Consider the following 20,852-nt stretch of genomic DNA (forward strand, 5'->3'; position numbering starts at 1 on the left):
CGCGGAGCAGCAGGGGAGGGGGAGACAGGGTGACTGGGCCAGGGTGGCAGCCAGAGCCGGCAGTCCCACCGCTGACGCCGCCTGGACGCCACACCTGGTACAGAGCCCAGGCACCTGTCAGCAAGACACAGGGTCGGGGACGCCGGGCCCCGCAGGTCAGGGTCGGGGACGCCGGGCCCCGCAGGTCAGGGTCAATCAAAGCTGACTGGCTTTTCCGATCTGCCAGGTTCTTCCTGCGTGGGCTTCCCCATCTCCTCCTCCTGCCCTCCCCGACTCCGGTCCGTCCCCACTATGAGCCCTGACCCCGTGAAGGACATCCCGCTCGGCCAAGAGCCATCAGTGAGGTCTTGAGGCAGCATCATGAGAGAGGGTGTCACCACGGCCAAAGAGCGTTTGAGCGTCTGCAGCAAAGGCCCCTCAGGAAAGGTTATCCCAAGAGACAGGATGAGCATCTCCTGAAGCCCCAGAACAACAGAATAACTGCTTCCAGCGCCGGGCACTCTGCTCAGAAGCACACTTCCGGCAAGACGGTAGAACTCAAGTTCTGGCCAAGGAAACATGTTTGCAAGTCTTCAGTGGCCCTCAGAGCACTAAAGCAATCCCAGTGCACCACCACCCACCGCTTGGCCGCATTATGATACAGTGTCTTCCACAGACACGGGCGGCAGACTGGGTTTGGTCTGTGGGCTGCACTGGGCCAACCAGGAGTCGATGTCCCTGTCCTGGTTCAGCCTCCCCTTCAGCTCCTCTCTGAACTGGCACCTGCCCATCAGAGGAGAGCACGATGCTCTCCCTGGGGATTCCGTCCTCAGAAGCGACGGGAGGCCCTGGGATCCCCAGTGAATCACCTGCTACATGTTAACCATAGAGCAACATCGTAAGGACCGGGAGTAAAGATGTAACCCAGCTTCAGCCAGATCCGGGTTGATCTGGAGAATCAGAACAGCCTCATTCTGTCTTAATCTCTACATCCATCCATCTCTGCCCCTTCACAGGGCCATTTCCTGCTGACTATGGTCGCCCCAAACCCAACATGCAGATCGCTGCTGACCGGGGTAAGCTCGTCAGGCTAACTTTCAAGAACTAGATGAACCCAGCAGCCCGGCATTCATTCCCAGCATATATGAACTGTCTCAGGCCCTGGTCTGACCTGGGGTCACAGACGTGGACACGACTGACCAGACCCCACCCTCACGGACCTCACCTTGCAGGGAGGACACCGTAGTGAGCCCTGCACCCCAGCACCGACGGCATCCATGAAGATGAAACAGCGTGGTGATGTGAGCAGACAGTGATGGGCAAGGGGGACAGAGAGTCAGTTCTGGCCAACGTGGTCGGGGAAGGGTGTGTCTCTTAACAGTTACGTCGAAGAGAAGGAGCCAGGCTCGGGGAGACTTTGGGAAAGTGTCTCGGGCATAGACGAGAGCAAGAACACAGATACGGGTATCACAGAATTAATTGGAAGAGCTTCGCTTTTGTTTGCAAGGATCTTAATGCTGGTATCCAACTTGAGTATGAATGACAGAAGCACCCACAGACTGCCCGAGAATATCTGGGTGCTGACGCCCACACTTTGGCCCAGACAGGAAGGTCAAAGCAATGCAAAAGGTTTCACGTCCCACTGAATGTTTCCAGTGTGGGAAAGGGTATTAGGTATTGATGATCCCTGTGGCCCAGCGGCACCGTCCTTTTCACATTCTAGAGCCTCGGGCATGACCCTGCTCTTGGGTGTGGTCCCCGAGCCTGGCTGTGAAGGGCGCCTCAACCAAACTCAGAAGAAACATCTGCTCTCTTCAGGCCGGGAATGGAAACACAAGTGCTGCACACTCTCGGGCCTTGTGCAGGCTCCGCTGGCCAGACGCTAACAAGGCTCCTTCTGTTCAGCTCACTTCTCAGTTGCCCGGCCCCCCCGGTACCTGGGAACGGCCCAAAGCTGAGGGACCTGGGTAGCTCGCTCACCTGCAGAGCGCTGCCCCACGCAGGCCCCTGACACAGCACTTAGTCCCGACATGGGCACAGACGGAGACAAGAAAGGACAAGGGCTCCCCGGGAAAAGTCCCCCAATATCCACAAGGACAAGCGATTCACAGTAGACCCCAAATAGTTCCCAAAAAGGCATTATGGGAAGTAAGCAAATAAAATGTACTCTAAGCGCATTTCCTTTGCTTCAACGACTTCATCAAGAGCATAAAAAATAACAGATGATAAGACACTTCCTGTTTCTTTGAGTATTAAAAGTACTCAAAGAAAACTTGGTGGTGACCCTCTGCCGAAGCTCGAATTGCTCACCATCGCAAGAGGGACGATGCCCACAAAGGACGACTCGCTGACAAAGATCTCAGAGATGGCCAGCTCGCTCATGGAGTCCTCCACTGGGTATTCCACCTGCCAGGTGATGGGCTGGGCCCCGGCCAGGCCGCTGCTGTTGTCGATCCCGAAGTCCACTTGCAAGATCTCATACACAGAGCCATTCGCTCTGGAAAACAAACACATGTTAAAGCGCAATTTAAAACCTGACACTCAGCAGAACACCAAGAATGTAATAAATTGCCACATTCCTCGTTGCCAGGCGAAAGGGTGACTGCCAACTTCAACAGGGTGCACGGCCGTGCCAACGGAGCCGCCAGCCCCACACACGGTGAGGGGCCTGAGCCTCCTGTCTGCTGTGGCCCCCGCCCGACGCACGCACACACCACCATCCCGCACCGCACACGGCGAGGGGCCTGAGCCTCCTGTCTGGTGTCACCGTTGCTCCATTCCTGAGGTCTGTCCTGGATTCTGGCTTAGCTGTGTGTACCAACCAGGGGTTCAAACTCTGAGCTCTAGGATCTGGGAAGAATGGGCTGTGGGCAGCATCACGAGATGAGCGTGTGAAGGGCTCCCTAACTTCCTGGTTCGCTACATCAGCAACATATAAGATGTTACAGTAGATTGCTCACTCCGTGAGCCCGAAATGGGATGAGAGGTAAGAGTAATTAATCCACCTGCCTTAATTCACGAGCTGATAGCACTGCACGTGTGTTTGGCAGTGGGGAAGAAGGTGGATGGGACTCTTACAGGTGAAAAAGCCCAGAACACCTGGGGGCTCAGCTGGTTAAGTGTCCGACTTCAGCTCAGGTCATGATCTCACAGATAGTGGGTTCAGCCTCGCATCGGGCTCTGTGCTGACAGCTCAGAGCTCAGAGTCTGCTTCAGATTCTGTGTCTTCCTCTCTCTCTGCCTCTGCCCCGCTTGTGTGCTCGCTCTCTCGCTCTCTCTCTCTCTCTCTCATATGTTACTCTAATAGAGTGGCCACTAGCCAGAAGCAGCTACTTACACTGAAATAGAAATTTATTAAAATAACGCCGGCGGGTGTTCCCAGCTGAGCTGAAGCTGGGTGTGGGACATGTGAGCTATGAGTCCTCAAATATCTGCCATGTTCCGCATGGGGAAGACAGTGTGTGCTGCACAGAGATCCCCGGCCTCGTGAGAAGGTGGACAGTGGGCACATGTGGGAACCCCCGCCAGGGGACCCCAATTTACCTGGGCATCTTTAGTGAGGAGGCAAAGAAGAGGGAGATGAAGGGCTGACTCTGAGCTGGTGAAAGGATTTCAGGGTCTCAGGGACGAAGGCACCCACTCCACTCCCCTCATTCCCCACCCACCACACTCCAGCCTGAAGTCTCTCCTCTCTGGTCACAGGAATTCCTCACTTCTCCATCTGCTGAGTGTCGTCCTATAAGAAATGTTCGGTCCTTTCGGACCAGATCTTCGACTCCTCTTTGGGCTGCACCATGTGCTTATGACCATGGCTTGAGAGCTGCTTCTAATACCTCCAGGCTTCTCAGCATCCCGTGGATCCCAGCAAAGCGAACGCCCAGAAAGGGAGACCCCAGCAAGAGAAGGGAAGAAGCATGACTCTCTGCTATCGGCAGCGTCATCCTGCTAAATCTGCACTCTGGCCTTGGGGTAAAGTAGCAGCCAGTCTTTGGGCAAAGAGGACAGCCCCTTCTCCGCAGGCCCTTCCTTCTCCTCTCTGAGCGTCCAGTCCATGAGCTGGACCAGCTACGGGGATCGGCCCTAGTGCAGCTACAAATGGAGTAATGATCAACTCAGAGTCACTTTTATGCTCAAGTTTTTATTTTAAGTCATTTCCCTCAAACCGGAAAGGCTGTCTTTCACCTTCAGGCAGCTGGTGTGCTTGCGAATAAGGCCATTTCTATGGAAATGGGTTTATAATTATTAACTCTACCTGCTCCTGATCTATTCTCGATAAACCTTTCAGACTTCGGACAGTGTTTCATGGTCCTCTCGATTTAATAATTACCAACTGCCCTTGAGGAATCTGGATCAGTACTGCAGCCAGGAGACATTCATTAGACACTTCTCCCTGGGGTGGAGAAGTGAGTGTGTGCGTGTGTGCATGCATGTGTGTGCACGTGTGCGCAGGTGTGTGTTGGGAGCGGTCAGGCAGGAAATGGGGCTCGGCTACTTTTCCCCTCAAGTGATAGTACACAGCATCCTCCCGAAAGGACTTGGTTCCCCAAACGCTGTTCCCCACGGAAGTGTCTGCTTCAGTAAAAGCTGAGTCTCTCTCCTGGGACCCTGGGACCCCAGGGGTGGGGTGGAGACAGCTTTTAAATGCACAGTGTGGCTACAGCTCAGACATGTCAGCAAGGAGAGGGAGGTGGGCCAGGAGAGGGGAACGGGGGTCCGACCCAGCAGCTCGTCCCCTGAAGCCACACGCAGCCATTTCTCAGCATGTAACCTATGAGAACAAACAATTACAACTGGGTTTTTGGGGTGTTTTTTTGATGGGGGAGGGAGGCAGTGACAGAGGAGGAGAAAGGGAAGAAGAAATGAAAGAAGTGGGGAGAGAGGCGGGGTTCACAAGCCTGAACTCCTCTTGGGGCGCCTGGGGGGCTCAGTCGGTTAAGCATCCGACTTCCACTCAGGTCATGATCTCACGGTTCATGAGTTCAAGGCTCGCGTCGGGCTCTGTGTTGACAGCTTGGAGCCTGATTCTGTGTCTCCCTCTCTCTCTGCTCCTCCCCTGCTTCCTCCCTCCCTCTCTCTCTCTCTCTCTCCGAAATAAACATAAAAAAAACTTTAAAATCAAAAGCTTGAACTCCTTTCCAGCAAACTGCGCCATTTACATAGATTTTTATCCCCCAACCTCCAGAAACTTCCAGATAGTTCTGAGCTACCAGACTGAGATGCTGAAGCTTTCCCCACATGAGTTTCTCTAGAAATGCAGCAAGCGGGGCTGACCTCTGTCAGGGTCTCTGTCTTGAGAGCCTTTCTCTGGTCATTACTTCTTAAGTGACCACAAATCAAGGTACATACTGACCCACAGTGAGCGAATGCCCCAGTATGGGACCCGCTGGGACTCCCAGCAAGTCCAGGAGACCGAAGTCTGCCATCCTGTCTAGACTGTTCACTCCGTGAGGACATGAGTGTGCCTGGAGCAGCTGGCACAGAACCCAGAAAACTGTAGGGATTCGATACATATTTGTTTAATTCGACGAACGTACCTAAAAGGCCCAGAAGGACACCCCGTAAAAACCCCAGGGGGTGTCACTTACCTTCTGGGACAGAAGAAGCTACCAGTCAGCTGAATTCTGAGCCATATTCTTACGTGTGCCTGGTAAGTATATTTATATATACTCCTTGCTCTGGGAAGGTATGTCTGTCTCCACTATTACAATGTAATTCTCTTCTTTTTTCTTTTAAGATTTTGTTCTTTTTTCCCAACAGTTTTCAGTTCACAGCAAAATTGAGGGGAGGGTATGGAGATTTCCCACACACCCTACAAGCTTCCCCCACTATCAACATCCCCAGCAGATGGCACATTTGTCATCGTCAATGAAGATACGTTGACATACCACCCGAAGTCCATGACTGACATTAGGGTTCACTCTCGGGATGTACACCCTGTAGGTTTGGACAAACATATCATGACACGGGTCTACGCATGGTGGTGTGGAGAGTGTTCTCACCACCCTGCCTATTCCGCTCTCCTGCACTCCATCCCTGGCAACCACTGATCTTTACCGTCTCCATGATTTTGCCTTTTCCAGAATGCCCTATCGCTGGAATCCTATGCAATGCAGCCTCTTCAGATTGGCTTCTTTCACTTAGTCATATGCACGTAAGGTTCCTCCACATCTTTTCATGGCCAGAAAGCTCATTCCTTTTTAGTGCTGAATAACATTCCATTGCCTGGATGGACCACAGTTTTTTTATCCATTCACCTAGTGAAGGACATCTTGGTTTGTGGACATAGGTTTTCAACTTCTTTGGGTGAAATACCAAGGAGTATGATTGCTGGATGGTATGAACCTAATTCTTCAAACACCAAAACCTATTATAACACCAGGGTCATTACGGTCCCTGGCACATTCATTTTATCCAGTGACATGTATTAAGCACATGTGATGTGTTGGGCACTGAGAATTCATTCATCGTATACAAAATAGATAGGATCCTGTCTTACTAATCAGGTAAATAAATAAGGTAAGTCCTGGTTGTGAAAAACCTATCCTAAAAATAAAATAGAATTGAACTTTAAAAAAAAAAGCTAAATAAGTTTTGTTCAATTAAAAACTTTTAAACACAATTTTAAAATAGTCCATTTTTACTTCTTTAAAAATTTTTTAACATTTATTTATTTTTGAGAGAGAGAGAGCAAGTGCATGAGCCAGGGAGGGGCAGAGAGAGATGGAAACACAGAATCCAAAGTGGGTTCCAGGCTCTGAGCTGTCAGCACAGAGCCTAATGCAGGGCTCGAACTCTCAGACTGTGAGATCATGACCTGAGCTGAAGTCGGACACTTAACCTACTGAGCCACCCTGGTGCCCCCATTTTTACTTTAAACTAGACTACAGACCCCAACAGGAGACAATGAAAGGTGTTCAGGGCCTGCCCCTATAAGAAACTGGCATTTGAGCTGAGACCCAAAAGAATGAAGAGAAACCAAACAGATCCTCAGCAAATGTTTGTCGAATAAATGAGTAAATCTATTTTGAGTTAAAAAAAAAAATCATGGGAAAGTTTATCCCAAACCATCAGCATGAACACAAGGTGCTAAATGAAAAAGAACATCCAGTCTTTGTTCAAATACCACCTGCTCAGTAAAGTCTCTCCTGACCACACTATCCATCCCCCATCCCTACACTTCTGATCCATTAGCCAGCTCCATGTTTTCTATAGCTTTTACCATTTAACTACTAAGTGATGGATGGATGGATGGATGGATGGATGGATGGATGGATGGATGGATGGATGGATAGACGGGGGCATGCCTGAGTGGCTCAGTTGGTTAAGCATCTGACTCCTGACTTCGGCTCAGGTCATGATCTTACAGTTTGTGAGTTCAAGCCCCACACTGGGCTCTGTGCTGACAACACAGAGCCTGCTTACAATTCTCTCTCTCCCAGCCCTCTCTCTCTGCCCCTCCCCCACTCGCTCTGGCGCTCTCTCTCTCTTTCTCTCTCTCTCTCTCTCTCTCTCTCTCACACACACACACACACACACACACACACGCATACATATGACTGTGGGCTCTTTGCCTGCTCTGCTCATCACTGTGTACCCAGCACTTAAAACCCTGCCTGGGACATAGTTGGTACTCATTAAATAGCTGCTGAATGAATCAATGAATACCAAACAGCTGGCGCAAGATCTCAGAGGAATATGTGCTTAGGGAACCCAGAGACCAGATGTTGGAAGGAGAGAGGAATTGGCAAGTCAGGGAAGGCTTCCTGGAGGAGGCCAGACTCGGGGTGATCTTTGAACAGTAGGTTAGTAAGACTGCTTGGGGTCCTTCATCACACTCTCTTCCCTCCAGACACCCTTCCCACTCCCCGACCGCCCCCAACACCAGCCTCCCGGAGAGGAGAGAACCAATCTCTGCTCCTCAGTCCCATCAACGGAGCAGAAGCTCTGCCCTGCAGCTCTTCTCATCACGATCCAATGGCCAGCTCTCAGAATGTGGAGGGAATAAACCCTCTCCTTCCGCAATCCCATCAAATCCAGCCACTACCTCTGCATGGCTGTTTTGTCAAAGGCAGCACGGCCCGTGCTTGCTGTGGAAAGTTCGTTTCAGGCTGACGAGTCAGCCAGTGGTTGGCAGTCCGAGGTCTAAACATATTTAACAGCCACGAGGCTCGAGCAGGCACTTCTCATCTTTCGGACTCAAAACAGTCTCTCCTCATTGGTTTGATTTGCTGGCTTCCCATCATCAAATGCCTACATAGACCTTTGAAAGAAAAAATCCGAGACTATGTCAAATGGGAATAGTCCGAGAATAGAGGCTTCTTTATTGCATTTCCAGGTGATGAGGAAGGTTGCATAGAAAGCCCAGGGTCACAGCGAAGTCCACTCAGCTGCAGGTAGCCAAAGCCACACTTTATTGACTTCCCCCACTACCATGTTTATACAAAATTTGAACTAGCTGCCAATGTTTTGGAGAGAGAGAGCGTGCATGCACAAGAAGGGGAGGGGCAGAAAGAGAGGGAGACAGAGAATCGCAAACAAGCTCCATGCAGCGCTCGAACTCATGAACCATAAGATCATGACCTGAGCCGAAGTCAACAGTTGGATGCTTGACCAACTGAGCCACACAGGCAACCCCTGTCAGTATTTTAAAAGCAGAAAATCCACACGCACCCCCCCCCCACCGTAGAAATGGGGTTTCTGGCTTCTTTGGGAAAAGGGGGAGACCAAGTGATACAACCCCACGTCTTTATGGGGTCACAGTCAGTGGGACCAACAGAAAGCTGTCCCCACCAATGGGGCTGAAAGTCTCCAATCGGCTACTTTATTCATGCGTTGTGTCCCTCGGGTCCCTGTGGACATTTGCAATCTCTGTGAAAACATACTTCATTTCTGACCTTCTAGTAAACACCTTAACTGTGTTTCCAGTTCACAAATGATTCCTCGCTCTCCTGGGAACATGTCTCCCTCCGCCCTCCCGCCTGGATGTTGGCATGAGGTCCAGTCTGTAGCCACGGCTCTGGACTCGGTGGTTGACTCTGACGTCAGTGGGGTGAAGGACACTTCCTAGCAGTGTGAGATACTCCACGAAGATTCCCCACCTGACACAGGAAGAGTTCACAGCGTCCCCCCAAAAAAGTTGTACGCAAATTTCATTGTGGTGTTCTCCATAACAGTTGAAAGTGAAAACAGCCCAAGTGGCCAACGGGAATTGATGGCCGATGGGTAGAGAGCTTCCTCAGGGGGTGATGAAAATGCTTTGAAATTAGACAGCGGCAATGATTTCACCACTTTATAATATAACCTACTAAAAGAAAATCTAAAAATCTACTAAAAAAACCCCACCACTGACAATATACTTTTAAAAGGATGCATTTTATAGTGTGTTAATTATATCTTAATTTTCTTGAGTAAAAAACCCCCAGAAGAATAAGAGGGGGAAATCAAGTTGCAAAAGGATACGTACGGCATGATACTTTCTACAAAAACGGTAAACCCACGTGCGACCTCTCTTCATACAGTTTATATTAAAAACCATGCACACACGCATGGTAATGATGATGTTTCCTTCGGAAGAGGAAGAGAGGGAATGACATCAGCAAGACGGATATAAAGGCTCCGATTAGATGTGGAATATTGATTTCTTTTCAATTTTGAAGAAAATAGGGGCATCTGTGTGGTTGAGTCAGTTAAGCGTCCAACTTCAGCTCAGGTCATGATCTCACAGTTCGTGGGTTCGAGCCCCGCGTCGGGCTCTGTGCTGACAGCTCAGAGCCTGGAGCTGCTTCAGATTCTGTGTCTCCTTCTCTCTCTCTCTGCCCCTCTCCTGCCTGCACTCCGTCTCTCTCTCTCTCTCTCTCAAAAACAAATAAACATTAAAAAATTTAAAATTTGAAGAAAATAAAGCCAGGTAGTAAGAGTGCATGAAGCTGGGGGTGGATAAATGAATGTGTGTTATGTTATTTTCTGTATGTTTTTGTAATCAAGGAACATTTTATTTGAAAACGAACATTTATTTAAAAATAGAAAGCAACCATCCTCAACTCTCCTCTCTCCCTCCCTCTCTCTCTCTCATTTGATTTCTTCTCCTTTGGTTTAAATCTCAAATACATAGTTCCAACACTCTCCATCCGACTCCTAAAATGGCTCGTGAGAAGGCACCCAACCCACTGCCCCACTTCCCAACCGCAGGAAAAGGAAAAGACAGGCTTCCTCTTTTTCTGTTGTTGTTATTTTAAAGTGCCCCGCAGACTGGTACAGGTGACCTTGTTTTTGCTTACCAGCAGCTCCTCAGAGCTGAAAACCATGCATCTCGGTAACGAGCCAACACTTAGGCACCTCTGCTTTCTCGGGGGCCAAGCCCAGGACTGCCTCGCACGCTAACACTCACCCCTCCCTTCCAGCTGATTTGACGGTGTCAACATGCCCATGACAAGCCTGGAGGCAGCTATAAGACAATTGCCACAATCAATTTTTTCTTCCCTCTGCCTCTGTCTTTCTGACGACATCCCAAAAACCAGCTCCCACCGACTTCCGAAATACAACTTTTCGGAGTCGGCCCCTCTGTCTTTCTGTCGCTGACCTTGAGGGAAAGTCTTGTTACATAAGTGACTCAAAGGGGCAGCTGGGTGGCTCGGCTGGGTAAGCGTCTGACTTCAGCTGAGGTCACGAACACACGGATTCGTGAGTTTGAGCCCCGCATCAGGCTCTGCAGTGACAGTGTGAGGCCTGCTTGGGATTCTCTCTCTGCCGCTCTCTCTCTGCCCTTCCCCCACTTGCACTGACTCTGACTCTCTCAAAATAAATAAACTTGAAAAAAACTTTTTCAACAAAGACAACAGTGAAGCCCCTTCCTTCCACTGCTGCCCTCCAGACCCCAGCCCCTCTCCCCTCCGCCTCTGAAGTTGTCCGTTTTCTCACTGGCCCCCAGAGATAGCTGTGCGTCTGCGGGCAGGAACACGTGTGATGCACCGGTCCCTTATCGGCGCCTGCACATCGCTGACAGGGGCCAGGGTTCCCAGCTCTGGGCCGGCCCCGTTACACGTACAGTGGGGAAGTGGAGAGCGTAGTCCCCTCGGGAAAGCTCTAGTTACTTTCAGAGTCTGCTTCTGCGCGGGAAGCCTTCCCCCTGCCGCGATGCTCAGGATCGCTCTGCACCCGCCCGGGAAGGAAGGGCCTCATTACGCGGGGATTCCTCTCCTGCCCAACGGCCGGGTCAGCTCCTCCACGTGGGAGCCGCTACTAATGAGGCCAGGGTCCCGGGCTCGCGCCCTACTCATGCTGGTTAGCTGGGCTCTTCCAGGCGCCCGCAGGCTCGCCTGGTCACNAGACGCTGGAGCCCCATCCTGCACAAAGGACTGCGCTGGGCTCTCTGTCACGGGGTCTGCAACGGTTAGGTGACCAGGGCTGTGCTCGCGGCCGGACGGGGCCGCCTGCAGCACTGGGTCAGAGGGATGCTCACATTCACCTACAGCAGGACTTTTTAAAAATAATTTTTAATGCTTTTTTAAAATTTATTTGAGACAGAGACAGCAAGAGCAGGGGAGGGTCAGAGAGAGAGGGAGACACCGAATCTGAAACAGGCTCCAGGCTCTGAGCTACCTGTTAGTACAGAGCCCAATGCAGGGATCAAACCCATGAACTGTGAGATCATGACCTGAGCCAAAGTCGGACGCTCATCCGACTGAGCCACCCAGGCGCCTCACCTACAGCAGGATTTAAAGGGTACAGGCATGTGACTGTAAGCTCCAGGGGAAGTCACTGCTCGCAGACACAGGGGTGGGGTGGGAGAGTCATGAAGTCTCCCCTACAGCCTGGACCTGCCTCCCAAGTTCCAGCCTCCCTTACCCCCTGCACGCTGGACAGCTCCAGACATCTCGGACTTGACCCTGAGCTTCTGCCCCTCACCAGCACCGCCCCCACCACACACTTCTTCCCTCCACTGAAGGCACTCCATCCACCCTGTCGCTCAGGGGGACCCCTTGTTCATCCTGAACTCCTCTTTCTCGGCTGGCCCACACCCGACCTATCCAGAAAGCCCGCCAGCTCTGCCTGTGAAGCTTACATCTCTAGCACCTTCACTCTTCCATGTCCTCAACTGCCACACGGGTCCCCACTGCCGTGCTACCCTCCGCGGCACCCAGTCTTGTTAAAACAGAGGTCAGGTATGTTCACTCTTTTTTTTTTTTTTTTTTTTTTAAAGTTTATTTATTCTGAGAGAGAGAAAGAGACAGCGTGGGTTGGGGATGGACACAGAGAGAAGGAGAGAGGATCCCAAGCAGGTTCTGAGCACTGTCAGCGCAGAGCCCGACGCGGGGCTGGAAGCCACGAAACCGTGAGATCACGACCTGAGCCAAAATCAAGAGTCGGACGCTTAACCGACTGAACCCCCCAGGCGCCCCAGGTATTTTCAGTCTCCAGTTCAAAATCCTTCAAAAATTCTCGTCTTGTTCGCCTAAAAATACAAGTCCTTACAAAGATCTCTAAGGCCCTACACACCCCGGAACCCTCTCACCCCAGTGCCTGCTATGTCCCTGACACCTTCGCTGTCCCCTGTCCCCACGACTCCGCCAGCATCAGGCATGCTGCTGCAGCAACTCGCCCTTCCACCTGGCAACTCTGCCCAGTGATGCCCACACCACGTACCCCTCACCGTCAGGACCTGCCTCCAGTGTTACCTTCCACGCAAGGTCCTCATTGGTGACATCGGCGATTCCTGTCACCCTCCCCTGATCTTTCTCCATAGCACTTAACACCACGAGCACACTGTGTTTTATGTACTAGCCTTGTGTACGGGCTGTTTCTATCAAATTGTAAACCTGGTGGGGGCAGGGACTTTTCTTTTCTCCAAGACCTAGAAGGGTACTTGGCCAAGAGCAGGTGCTCCATAAATAGGTCATGGATGGATGGACGGATGGATGGATGAATGAGTGAGCTGGGAACCTCACAGTTCACGCTTTCACCCCAGACCTCTATGGCGACCTCCAGTGCTCGTGTAGGAGTACATGAATACGTTCGTGTCGATCCTTGAGCACGAGGTCACGCCTGTCCATCCTTGGCTGGGTCTCATTTCTCACTCTCTCCCATTGTACAGGTCTGTCTGTGGCATCTTTATTGTCCCCATAACAGTGTGGGGACAGCATCAGCTTCCCTACACGGGGACGTCCATCAGCCTGTAGGTCATAAAATGGGGAAATCACACAATGCTGTTCTCTCTTCCCAAGCGTCTGCTTCTTTACCTCACCCTCTACATCCTTTAGACGGCTGTTTCTTCATTATCTCCAGAGTTCATAGTCATCCATGGTGAGAGTATTAACATGGTAGCAGCTCCTCAGCCATCGCTAGACTGGGAATCATCAACGCTAATTTTTTAAATTGTGGTACAAACACTAACATGAGATCTAACTTTAGCAAATCTCGAGTGTACAACAGGACGTTGTTAACTGCAGGCACGATGCCATCTGGTAGAGCTCCAGAACACGTTCCTTTGGTGTCCGGTGCTCACGTTTTGAAGGCAGGCGCTGTTACAAATGGCTCAGAAAGAGAACCATTTTTCCAAGGAGTATCACAAATGAAATGCTATCCGCTTTCTCTAAGAGGGTACAATATTTATCCTTGATTTGGATGTTCCCAAAGTTCACGGCACCTCCAAATTACCAGGAATTATTTCAACACCACAAGAGCAAACAAAAAAATTAAAGACAAGGGAGACAGACAGGCACCTTGGGGTATTAAAAAAAGAAAGAAAGAAAAAGGAAAACCCAAACAGAGTCGTTAACCTCATTAACCTTGAAACCGAGGACAGTTCAGAGAAGCCCGCAAAAAATTGACATTCTGGATACTGCTCAGCTCAAAAATCAGATTAGAATTCTTGTAACCTTCAGTTTACCTGGCGGCTTTTCAATAAATGTCAGCTGGGCAGAAATTCAATGGAAGTGATTTGCAGGCTCCTAAAATCCTAAAGTGTGTAAATCTCCCTAAATGAGGAGCTCTCCTTCAGGAAGCAGGAATTCTCACGTCACCAATTAATTAAAATCCAATGATCCCATCCTATCCCCTACTTGGCCCATTGTATTCATTACAACAGCTTCAAAATCTGTCTTGTAGACCAATTACCCTGTAGTAATTAGCTCTTAGTCTTAAACCAACCACAATTAAGAAGGATTGTTTGCATGTTACGTCTTTGCTCCTTTTGCTAATCATACCTATTCGAGCACCCCTGAAGTTCTTTACACAGAACTAGGCTACACCTACCCTGCTATGTTTTGATTAAAAGAAACTAATTTGGGGGCGTCCGGGTGGCTCAGTAGGTTAAGCGCCCAACTTCAGCTCAGGTCATAATCTCATGATTTGTGAGTTCGAGCCCCGCGTCGGGCTCTATTCTGACAGCTCAGAGCCTGGAGCCTGCTTTGGAGTCTGTGTCTTCCCTCCCGCTCTGCCCCTCCCCCATTCACGCTTTCTCTCAAGAATAAATAAACATTAAAATTTTTTAAAGAAAAAAAAAAGAGAGTAATTTGGTCCAGAGGAACAAGTATAAACCAGAATCAGGCATGAAAAAACATGAAACAGGTAAAAAGCTGGATTCGTTTGCCTCACGAGGTGGTTCACCTGGCCGGTTAGAGGATGCACAGGTGGGACGGATCAGGACAGGGAGAGACCTCCATGTCTGGGTTCCAGGGAAGGGAACACTGGGTTCACGAGGATCCATGTACCAGCACCTTGAACCTGCCCTGCACTCACCGTATATCAGCTTCACAAACGGGTCCACCTGCGCCTGTCCCCCAGGAATGAAGATGCTCCCAGATAACGATGGGAGTCAGCACGAGGTCAGAGCCTTGGAGGAAAACAACCGTTAATTGGCCTAAAACAACAGAACAGAAGGTGACATCTGTCCTGGTGCTGAGCCACACTGCACTAATGAGGGGCTCTGTGGCTGTGTGACGGCCACTTGGCCAGCTGACCTCCGGCACCATGAGAATGCCGCCACGTTCCCGCCACCTCTGGGGAGGGGTGCTGGCAGCCTGGGAGACGCAGCGCCGCTGGGGACTCAAGCCTGACATCCGACCAAAGAGAGATCCCTCCTTCAGCTCCGAACCTTCAAGGTCAGTGCCCGCAAAGCCATTTTCTTTGAAAACTCCGTCCAGTCTTCAGGGAACAATTTGTCTGTCTGCTTTCTCAGAGGTAGGCTGCATGATTCACCCTCACGAGAGATGCTAGGAGTCTGGGACCACACTTCCTGAACACACAATGAGAGCACGTGGGTGGAAATACACGAGCTTCTAATGGGAACAGAACACCTGAAGTTGGGACTGTCAGAGAACATCAAGGTCAGCGCGCCTAGAAAGACATGAAGGAGAGCCTGTTGTCTATACCCAGGCTCTAATTCTGCCCGTGTTTCATAAACCTACACTCTTCGTCCGGGTCTCTAAGTTCTGGGTTATAACACATTCACTCAAGCGTACAACTAAATGTATTTGAGTGTTTACAGGGTGCCACGCTCTGACCTCAGCACGGGGATCAGGGGTGGGCGCCGCAGGTGAGGGCCTCACTCTCCCGGAGTTGATATTCTAACGGAAGGAAGCAATTAACAAGCTCAGAAGAAAACAATAAGGCAACTATCAAATCGTGGATGTGGTAGCCATTAGTGACTTTCCCCAAACACTCCCAGCTCCACATTTTCTGGACACAGGAGAGGATTGCACTTCTGGCTCACGAGGCATTGGGAGAAGCCAATGGACTGGCACATTTTGTGTCTCTCTTCCACGCAAAAGCAGTCACGCATGGGCACAAGTCTCTATGTGCCCAGCCATCCATAGTTTCCATGGTGAGGTGCTATTTTGTCACCGGAGACACTGACGGTCAGATGTCCCCCAGATTTACTTTGCTGGGAAAACAGAATGAGAAATGAACCTCTGTTGTTTTAAACCACCGAGAATCTGGGTCTGTTCTCATGGTATCAACTGGCCCCGCCAGACTGACGCAGAGCTATGCAGAGAAGAGGCCAGAATGTGACAAAGTGCTGAGGGAGGGTCAGTCAGACAGAGCGTGAAAGGAGCCTCTCTGAGAAGAGAGATTTGAGGCTGGGATTTCAGTGGGGGACGGGGATCAGTGTTCCAGTCAAGGGGAACCGCAGAGGCAAAGGCTCTGAGATGGTAATAAGCTTGCTGTGTTCACGCACAATGCCCTACACATGCACAGCTGCACATGCTCACATGCACCCGTGCACACGTGTACAGGCACGCACAGGCGCGCGCGCACGCGCACACACACACACAAACAGTGGCACAAGCTCACGGCAGGAGTGACAAGGAGGAGGCGGCGGAGGGTGAACGGGCGGCCGCTCTATTGTCCACAGCTCAGTCTCCATCCTGGGGACACAGCCAGCGATGCAGGCTCTTTTCACAAAGCCCCACATGTCCCAGCAAGGGGCAAGGCTTCCCAAAGACCGGCTGAAATGTGGGGGGGCCCCACACCTGGCTATAGGGACCCACCCCTATCCAGGTCCCTATTAGCATAACTTAAAAAAAGAAAGTCCCAACCACTGAGACAAGCAGAGAAGTACGGAGCGACACCGCTCGACAGCCTGGTTAACTTTCTCTGCGAGCCACGGCCCCGAGCCCGGGTGTTTTATAGCTGCGCCCCTCGGGAGCCCTGGCTCCGTGCTGGGAAGCTGTCACAGTCCTCTGCTGCAGGCTCCCTCATCGCCAAATTGCACACGATGAGATGGCTTCCGAAACGTGGTCACCTGCCCACAGGGTCACACTGAGAAAGTGGTAGAACCAAGACTCAAACCACGATTGGGCGCCAAGGTCATGACCGGAATGTGCCTTTTATGAAAAGAGCAGAAGCCTCGTCAACTCTGCCGTCCGCACCCTAAAGGGAGTCTGTGATACTACACAGAAAACGGTCTTTGAGAACGCAGGAAGCGATGGGGGCAGAGGGAGGGAAAATGTGCGCCCTGTATGGGGAGGGGGGTTCCAGAATTAAGCTCTCCGCATAAGCGTACCTGCCTGAGGCAGAAGACAGATAGGAAGGCAAAGGGCAGACAGGGCAGGGAGCCGGGGAGTGAGGACATGGCGGGCGGTCCTGGACCCGGCCAGCGTGCCCATTCGCGCCTGCACCACCCAGTGTGTGAGCCACAGCGTCCCCTCGGATATTTGGTGAAGCTGACTGAAGCTTCTTTCTGCTTGCCACTAAAACACGGGCATAATATGACCGCATGACGTCCATCATGAGACGGAGATGCAGTGTTTTACGATCCACTAGCGGGGCTTGACTTTCTTTACTTGCCTCATAATTTCAACTGTGGTGACTTCCATTGGCATTTAAGCATATTTCAATCGACATATAGGGAGAGACCAACAATACAATAAATCTGTATCGACTGCCAGAGACGCCTCTCTTCTTAACGCCCAGTGCTTTCTTCCACGGGCAGCCTAATCTTTCCAGAAAACAGATCGCACGCGAGTGCAAAACCTCCCTGAAATGCCCAAATCACAACCGCTTACCAGGACCCAACTCCCAACCCCATTCTACAAGCTCATCTTTGAAAATCCAGGGAGACCACCTTTCCATTGTTCTCCTCTGTTCCGGAATCCAGAGCGAAGCGGCGAGCATCCCCCCGCGGTGCAAGCGGGCGGAAGCCAGTGCAGTCTCAGAGGGACGCGGCGCTGTGCTGAGAACCCAGAGGGATCGAAGCAAAATGCATCGCCTCCCGCAGCCTCCCCACCCTCCGTGCTTCAAACGTTCGAAGAAGTCTCTTTAGCGATTCAGGAAAGTGCTACTTTTTTTAAAGGACTTTTTATGAAAAGCCCAAGACCTATCCGTGCACCGTCACCAAGAGAAGGGCCCATGTCCCGCCAGCCCCACAGCACTGTTCGGGGCATAGGGACGTCAGCACACATGCTGTGACGTGGGAAGCAATGCTCTCCATCCTGCCCAGTGTCCTCCACGGGGGCCTTGTTTCCAGAAGGGATGAGCAGACCCAGATGCTTCTTCCATGACTCACACAGCGGAGCCCGAGCCCCGTAGCCCGGCGGGTCCCAGCAGCCCTGCGGGAAGCAGGAGCCTTCTCATATTGGGTTAGTGGAACCGGATTGGACGCAGGGAAGGCTTGCTCTGCGGAGGTACGAGCAGGACCCAGGGAACTCAGAGGGGACACTAGGGAACTCAGACGGGGAGCACCAGCGGAAAGCTGTTACCGGCCGCGTTTGAAGGTACTAGGTGGCGGGGCGGGGGGAGACTACTGTCCGGAGAGCCCCGGAGAGCTGGGGCCCTAGAGGGATGCCGCCATTGCCGGAACCGCGCAGGAAGGAGCAAACACCCTGGCAGAGAGGGCTCTGCCTGCCTTCTCGTCTCCCGCCAGGGCCCGGCACTGGCTGAGCCCAGCCGGAAACCAGCAGCGACGGAGCCCAGGCGAAGCAGCCCATCGGCACGAACTCCCCCCGCAACAAAGCGCACAGCAGACAAGAGTGGGAAGTAGGGGTGAGGGCCAAGAGACAAGAAGNTGCCGCCATTGCCGGAACCGCGCAGGAAGGAGCAAACACCCTGGCCCCTCTCTGCCTGCCTTCTCGTCTCCCGCCAGGGCCCGGCACTGGCTGAGCCCAGCCGGAAACCAGCAGCGACGGAGCCCAGGCGAAGCAGCCCATCGGCACGAACTCCCCCCGCAACAAAGCGCACAGCAGACAAGAGTGGGAAGTAGGGGTGAGGGCCAAGAGACAAGAAGTAGCAAGCCTGGGACTCAGGGTTCGCTTCGGTGTGCCCCCAAGCTACCTTCCGGATTTATCCCCCAGGCCCTGCAGCGTGGGCTGTGGAGAGCGCCAGCCTGGCCAGGCTGACCTACACTCCCCAGGCGTCTCTTTCACACACATCCCCAGTTAGGGCGGGCGGGAGAGAGACCCTGGGGGACGCTGGCAGACAAAAGGGGACGTGCGGCCACACGGACCCACTGCAAGTCTCACCTGTTGCAAATGTCCTGCCAGAGCTCTTTTCTGCCTGAGCCTGAGCAGCCACTGACCTGAGAACGGCCCCCAACAGGACGCTTGCAGCCGTCTGGCCGTGATCCCAGCAAGCATGAGAGGTGAAGACCTCACAGCGCCGTTTCACGGAGGAAATGAGCCCAGGTGCGGAGCACCTAACAACGGGTATCACGGACGTCCAGTTGCAGAGCCGCAGGGCTCCGTTCCCGATGTAAGCATCCCTCTCTTCTTCACGCTCTCTCTCGTCTTCCCCTTCATTGCACACACATCACAATCCTCTCTCTGCCTTGCCCAGCGAGTCCTGGCCATGGGCCCCACGGTAGCGCATGGAGGTGCAAGGGGCATCTCAGGGGGGCATTTGGAAAGGCTGGGTGAGGTGGGGGCACAAGATGCCCAGTGATGTGGTGCAGGAAAAGCAGCAGTCCCATTTCCCCCTCGGGTTTCAAGAGACACGGCCACACTGCTGCAGCCAGACACGGGATGCGTGCTATTAGCTGCATAAACCACAGGAAGCATATTTGGACAACACCGCTGAGCAGCAACGCTAAGCTGCCCGGTAGTCATGGCGGGCACCGACGAAGGCCCCCGGGTTTTAATTGAACACACTGCAGTCTGTAGAAATGGTCAGAGACCCTGTGCTGCTCCCCAGTCCTAAGAGGTGAGGCAGGAGGGGGAGGCAGGGTAGTGTCAGGGACCCATGGAAACCCGATCCCTAGGACTGCCGGCCACTTTCACGCCAAAGGATTCTTGGTCCTCCTTGATTAGATTTCCCCCCTTTCCAGTAATTTTCCTGAAATCCGATTTAGCAGTTTGGTTTAATTGTCATTCCGACAGCTGGCTTTGCACACTCCCTTTTACCCCGACCCTGCTTGCCTGAGAGACTGACTTTTCCATTCGTGCTCATTAAAGGCAGTCTATTTTAAATATATCTTCCAAGGTGGCCTCAGGTAAAAGCAAAGGAGAAATCTCTAGGTCTTTGATGCACGGAGAAAATTGGCTGCATTTTCTGCCCATGTCAGGCCCTCTTGGTCAAATCAGACACCTACTGACCCACCGAATCAGCGGCCATACAGCACCTGAGTCATGGACTGAGCTCAATTAGGTTCACACAGGCCAGTAGTCACCCACAACAGAATGCCCCACACTTCTGCTGGCTCACAGGGGTACAGGCAGCCACACCAGAGAGGGTTCAAGGGTAGACACAGGGCTCTCAACTCATCCAGAAGTATTTTGAGATGTGTATACCAACAGCACATGAGTGGCAGCCCCTGAACCATATGACATGGGGCAGAGCCAAACTAGCCTCGGTGAGCTGTGGCTTCAGCAGCAGCTTGACTAATACAGACCTACAAGCTCAGGACTGGCGATCACTCAGACAAGCCTACCTGGGCTCACCTTTACCTTGGAAGGAGCTGCGCTTAGTTATTTATTGCCACACAACAAACGATCCCCAAATTTGGCAGATGAAACCAATAAACATCGTTTCATAGTTCCTCTGGATCAGAAATTAGTGAGCAGCTAAGATGACAGGTCTTGGTTCGGGGTCTTTTGTGAGGTTATGATAAGGGTGTCAGCCCGAAGGCTAGGCCAGGGCTGAAGGTCCTACTTGCAAGATGGCGCACTCATCACAACCGTTGGCTGGAGGTCTCAGTACTTCATTAGCAGTCTTTCCCGGAGAGCTGCTTGAGTGTTTTCTGGACATGGCAGGCGGCTTCTCCCAGCATATGCGTGATCCAGAGAGAACAAGGAGGGAGGTGTGATGCCTTCTACGACCTAGTTTTTGAAGTCACACACCAACACTCCCACCATATGAAATTCTTCAAAAGAGAGTCACTTAGTCTTGTCCACACTCAAAGGGAGAGACATTAAGCTCCACCTCTTCATGAAAAGAGCACCACA

The 20,852-nt window shown here is 51.9% G+C and overlaps 1 protein-coding gene across 1 annotated transcript in view; it reads right to left on the reverse strand.

The window, feature by feature from the left end:
• Window positions 1-20,852, reverse strand: part of LOC144218108 (transmembrane protein 132B) — a 209,007-nt gene that overhangs the window by 84,751 nt on the left and 103,404 nt on the right. The window contains exon 3 of the mRNA XM_077747942.1: window positions 2,290-2,476. Within this exon, the coding sequence (XP_077604068.1) occupies window positions 2,290-2,476 (187 nt within the window). The remainder of the gene's footprint in view (window positions 1-2,289; window positions 2,477-20,852) is intronic.

This window comes from Crocuta crocuta, unplaced genomic scaffold (genome assembly GCF_008692635.1).
Source record: "Crocuta crocuta isolate KB4526 unplaced genomic scaffold, BGI_CrCroc_1.0 scaffold29, whole genome shotgun sequence".
NCBI classification, from domain to species: Eukaryota; Metazoa; Chordata; class Mammalia; order Carnivora; family Hyaenidae; genus Crocuta; species Crocuta crocuta.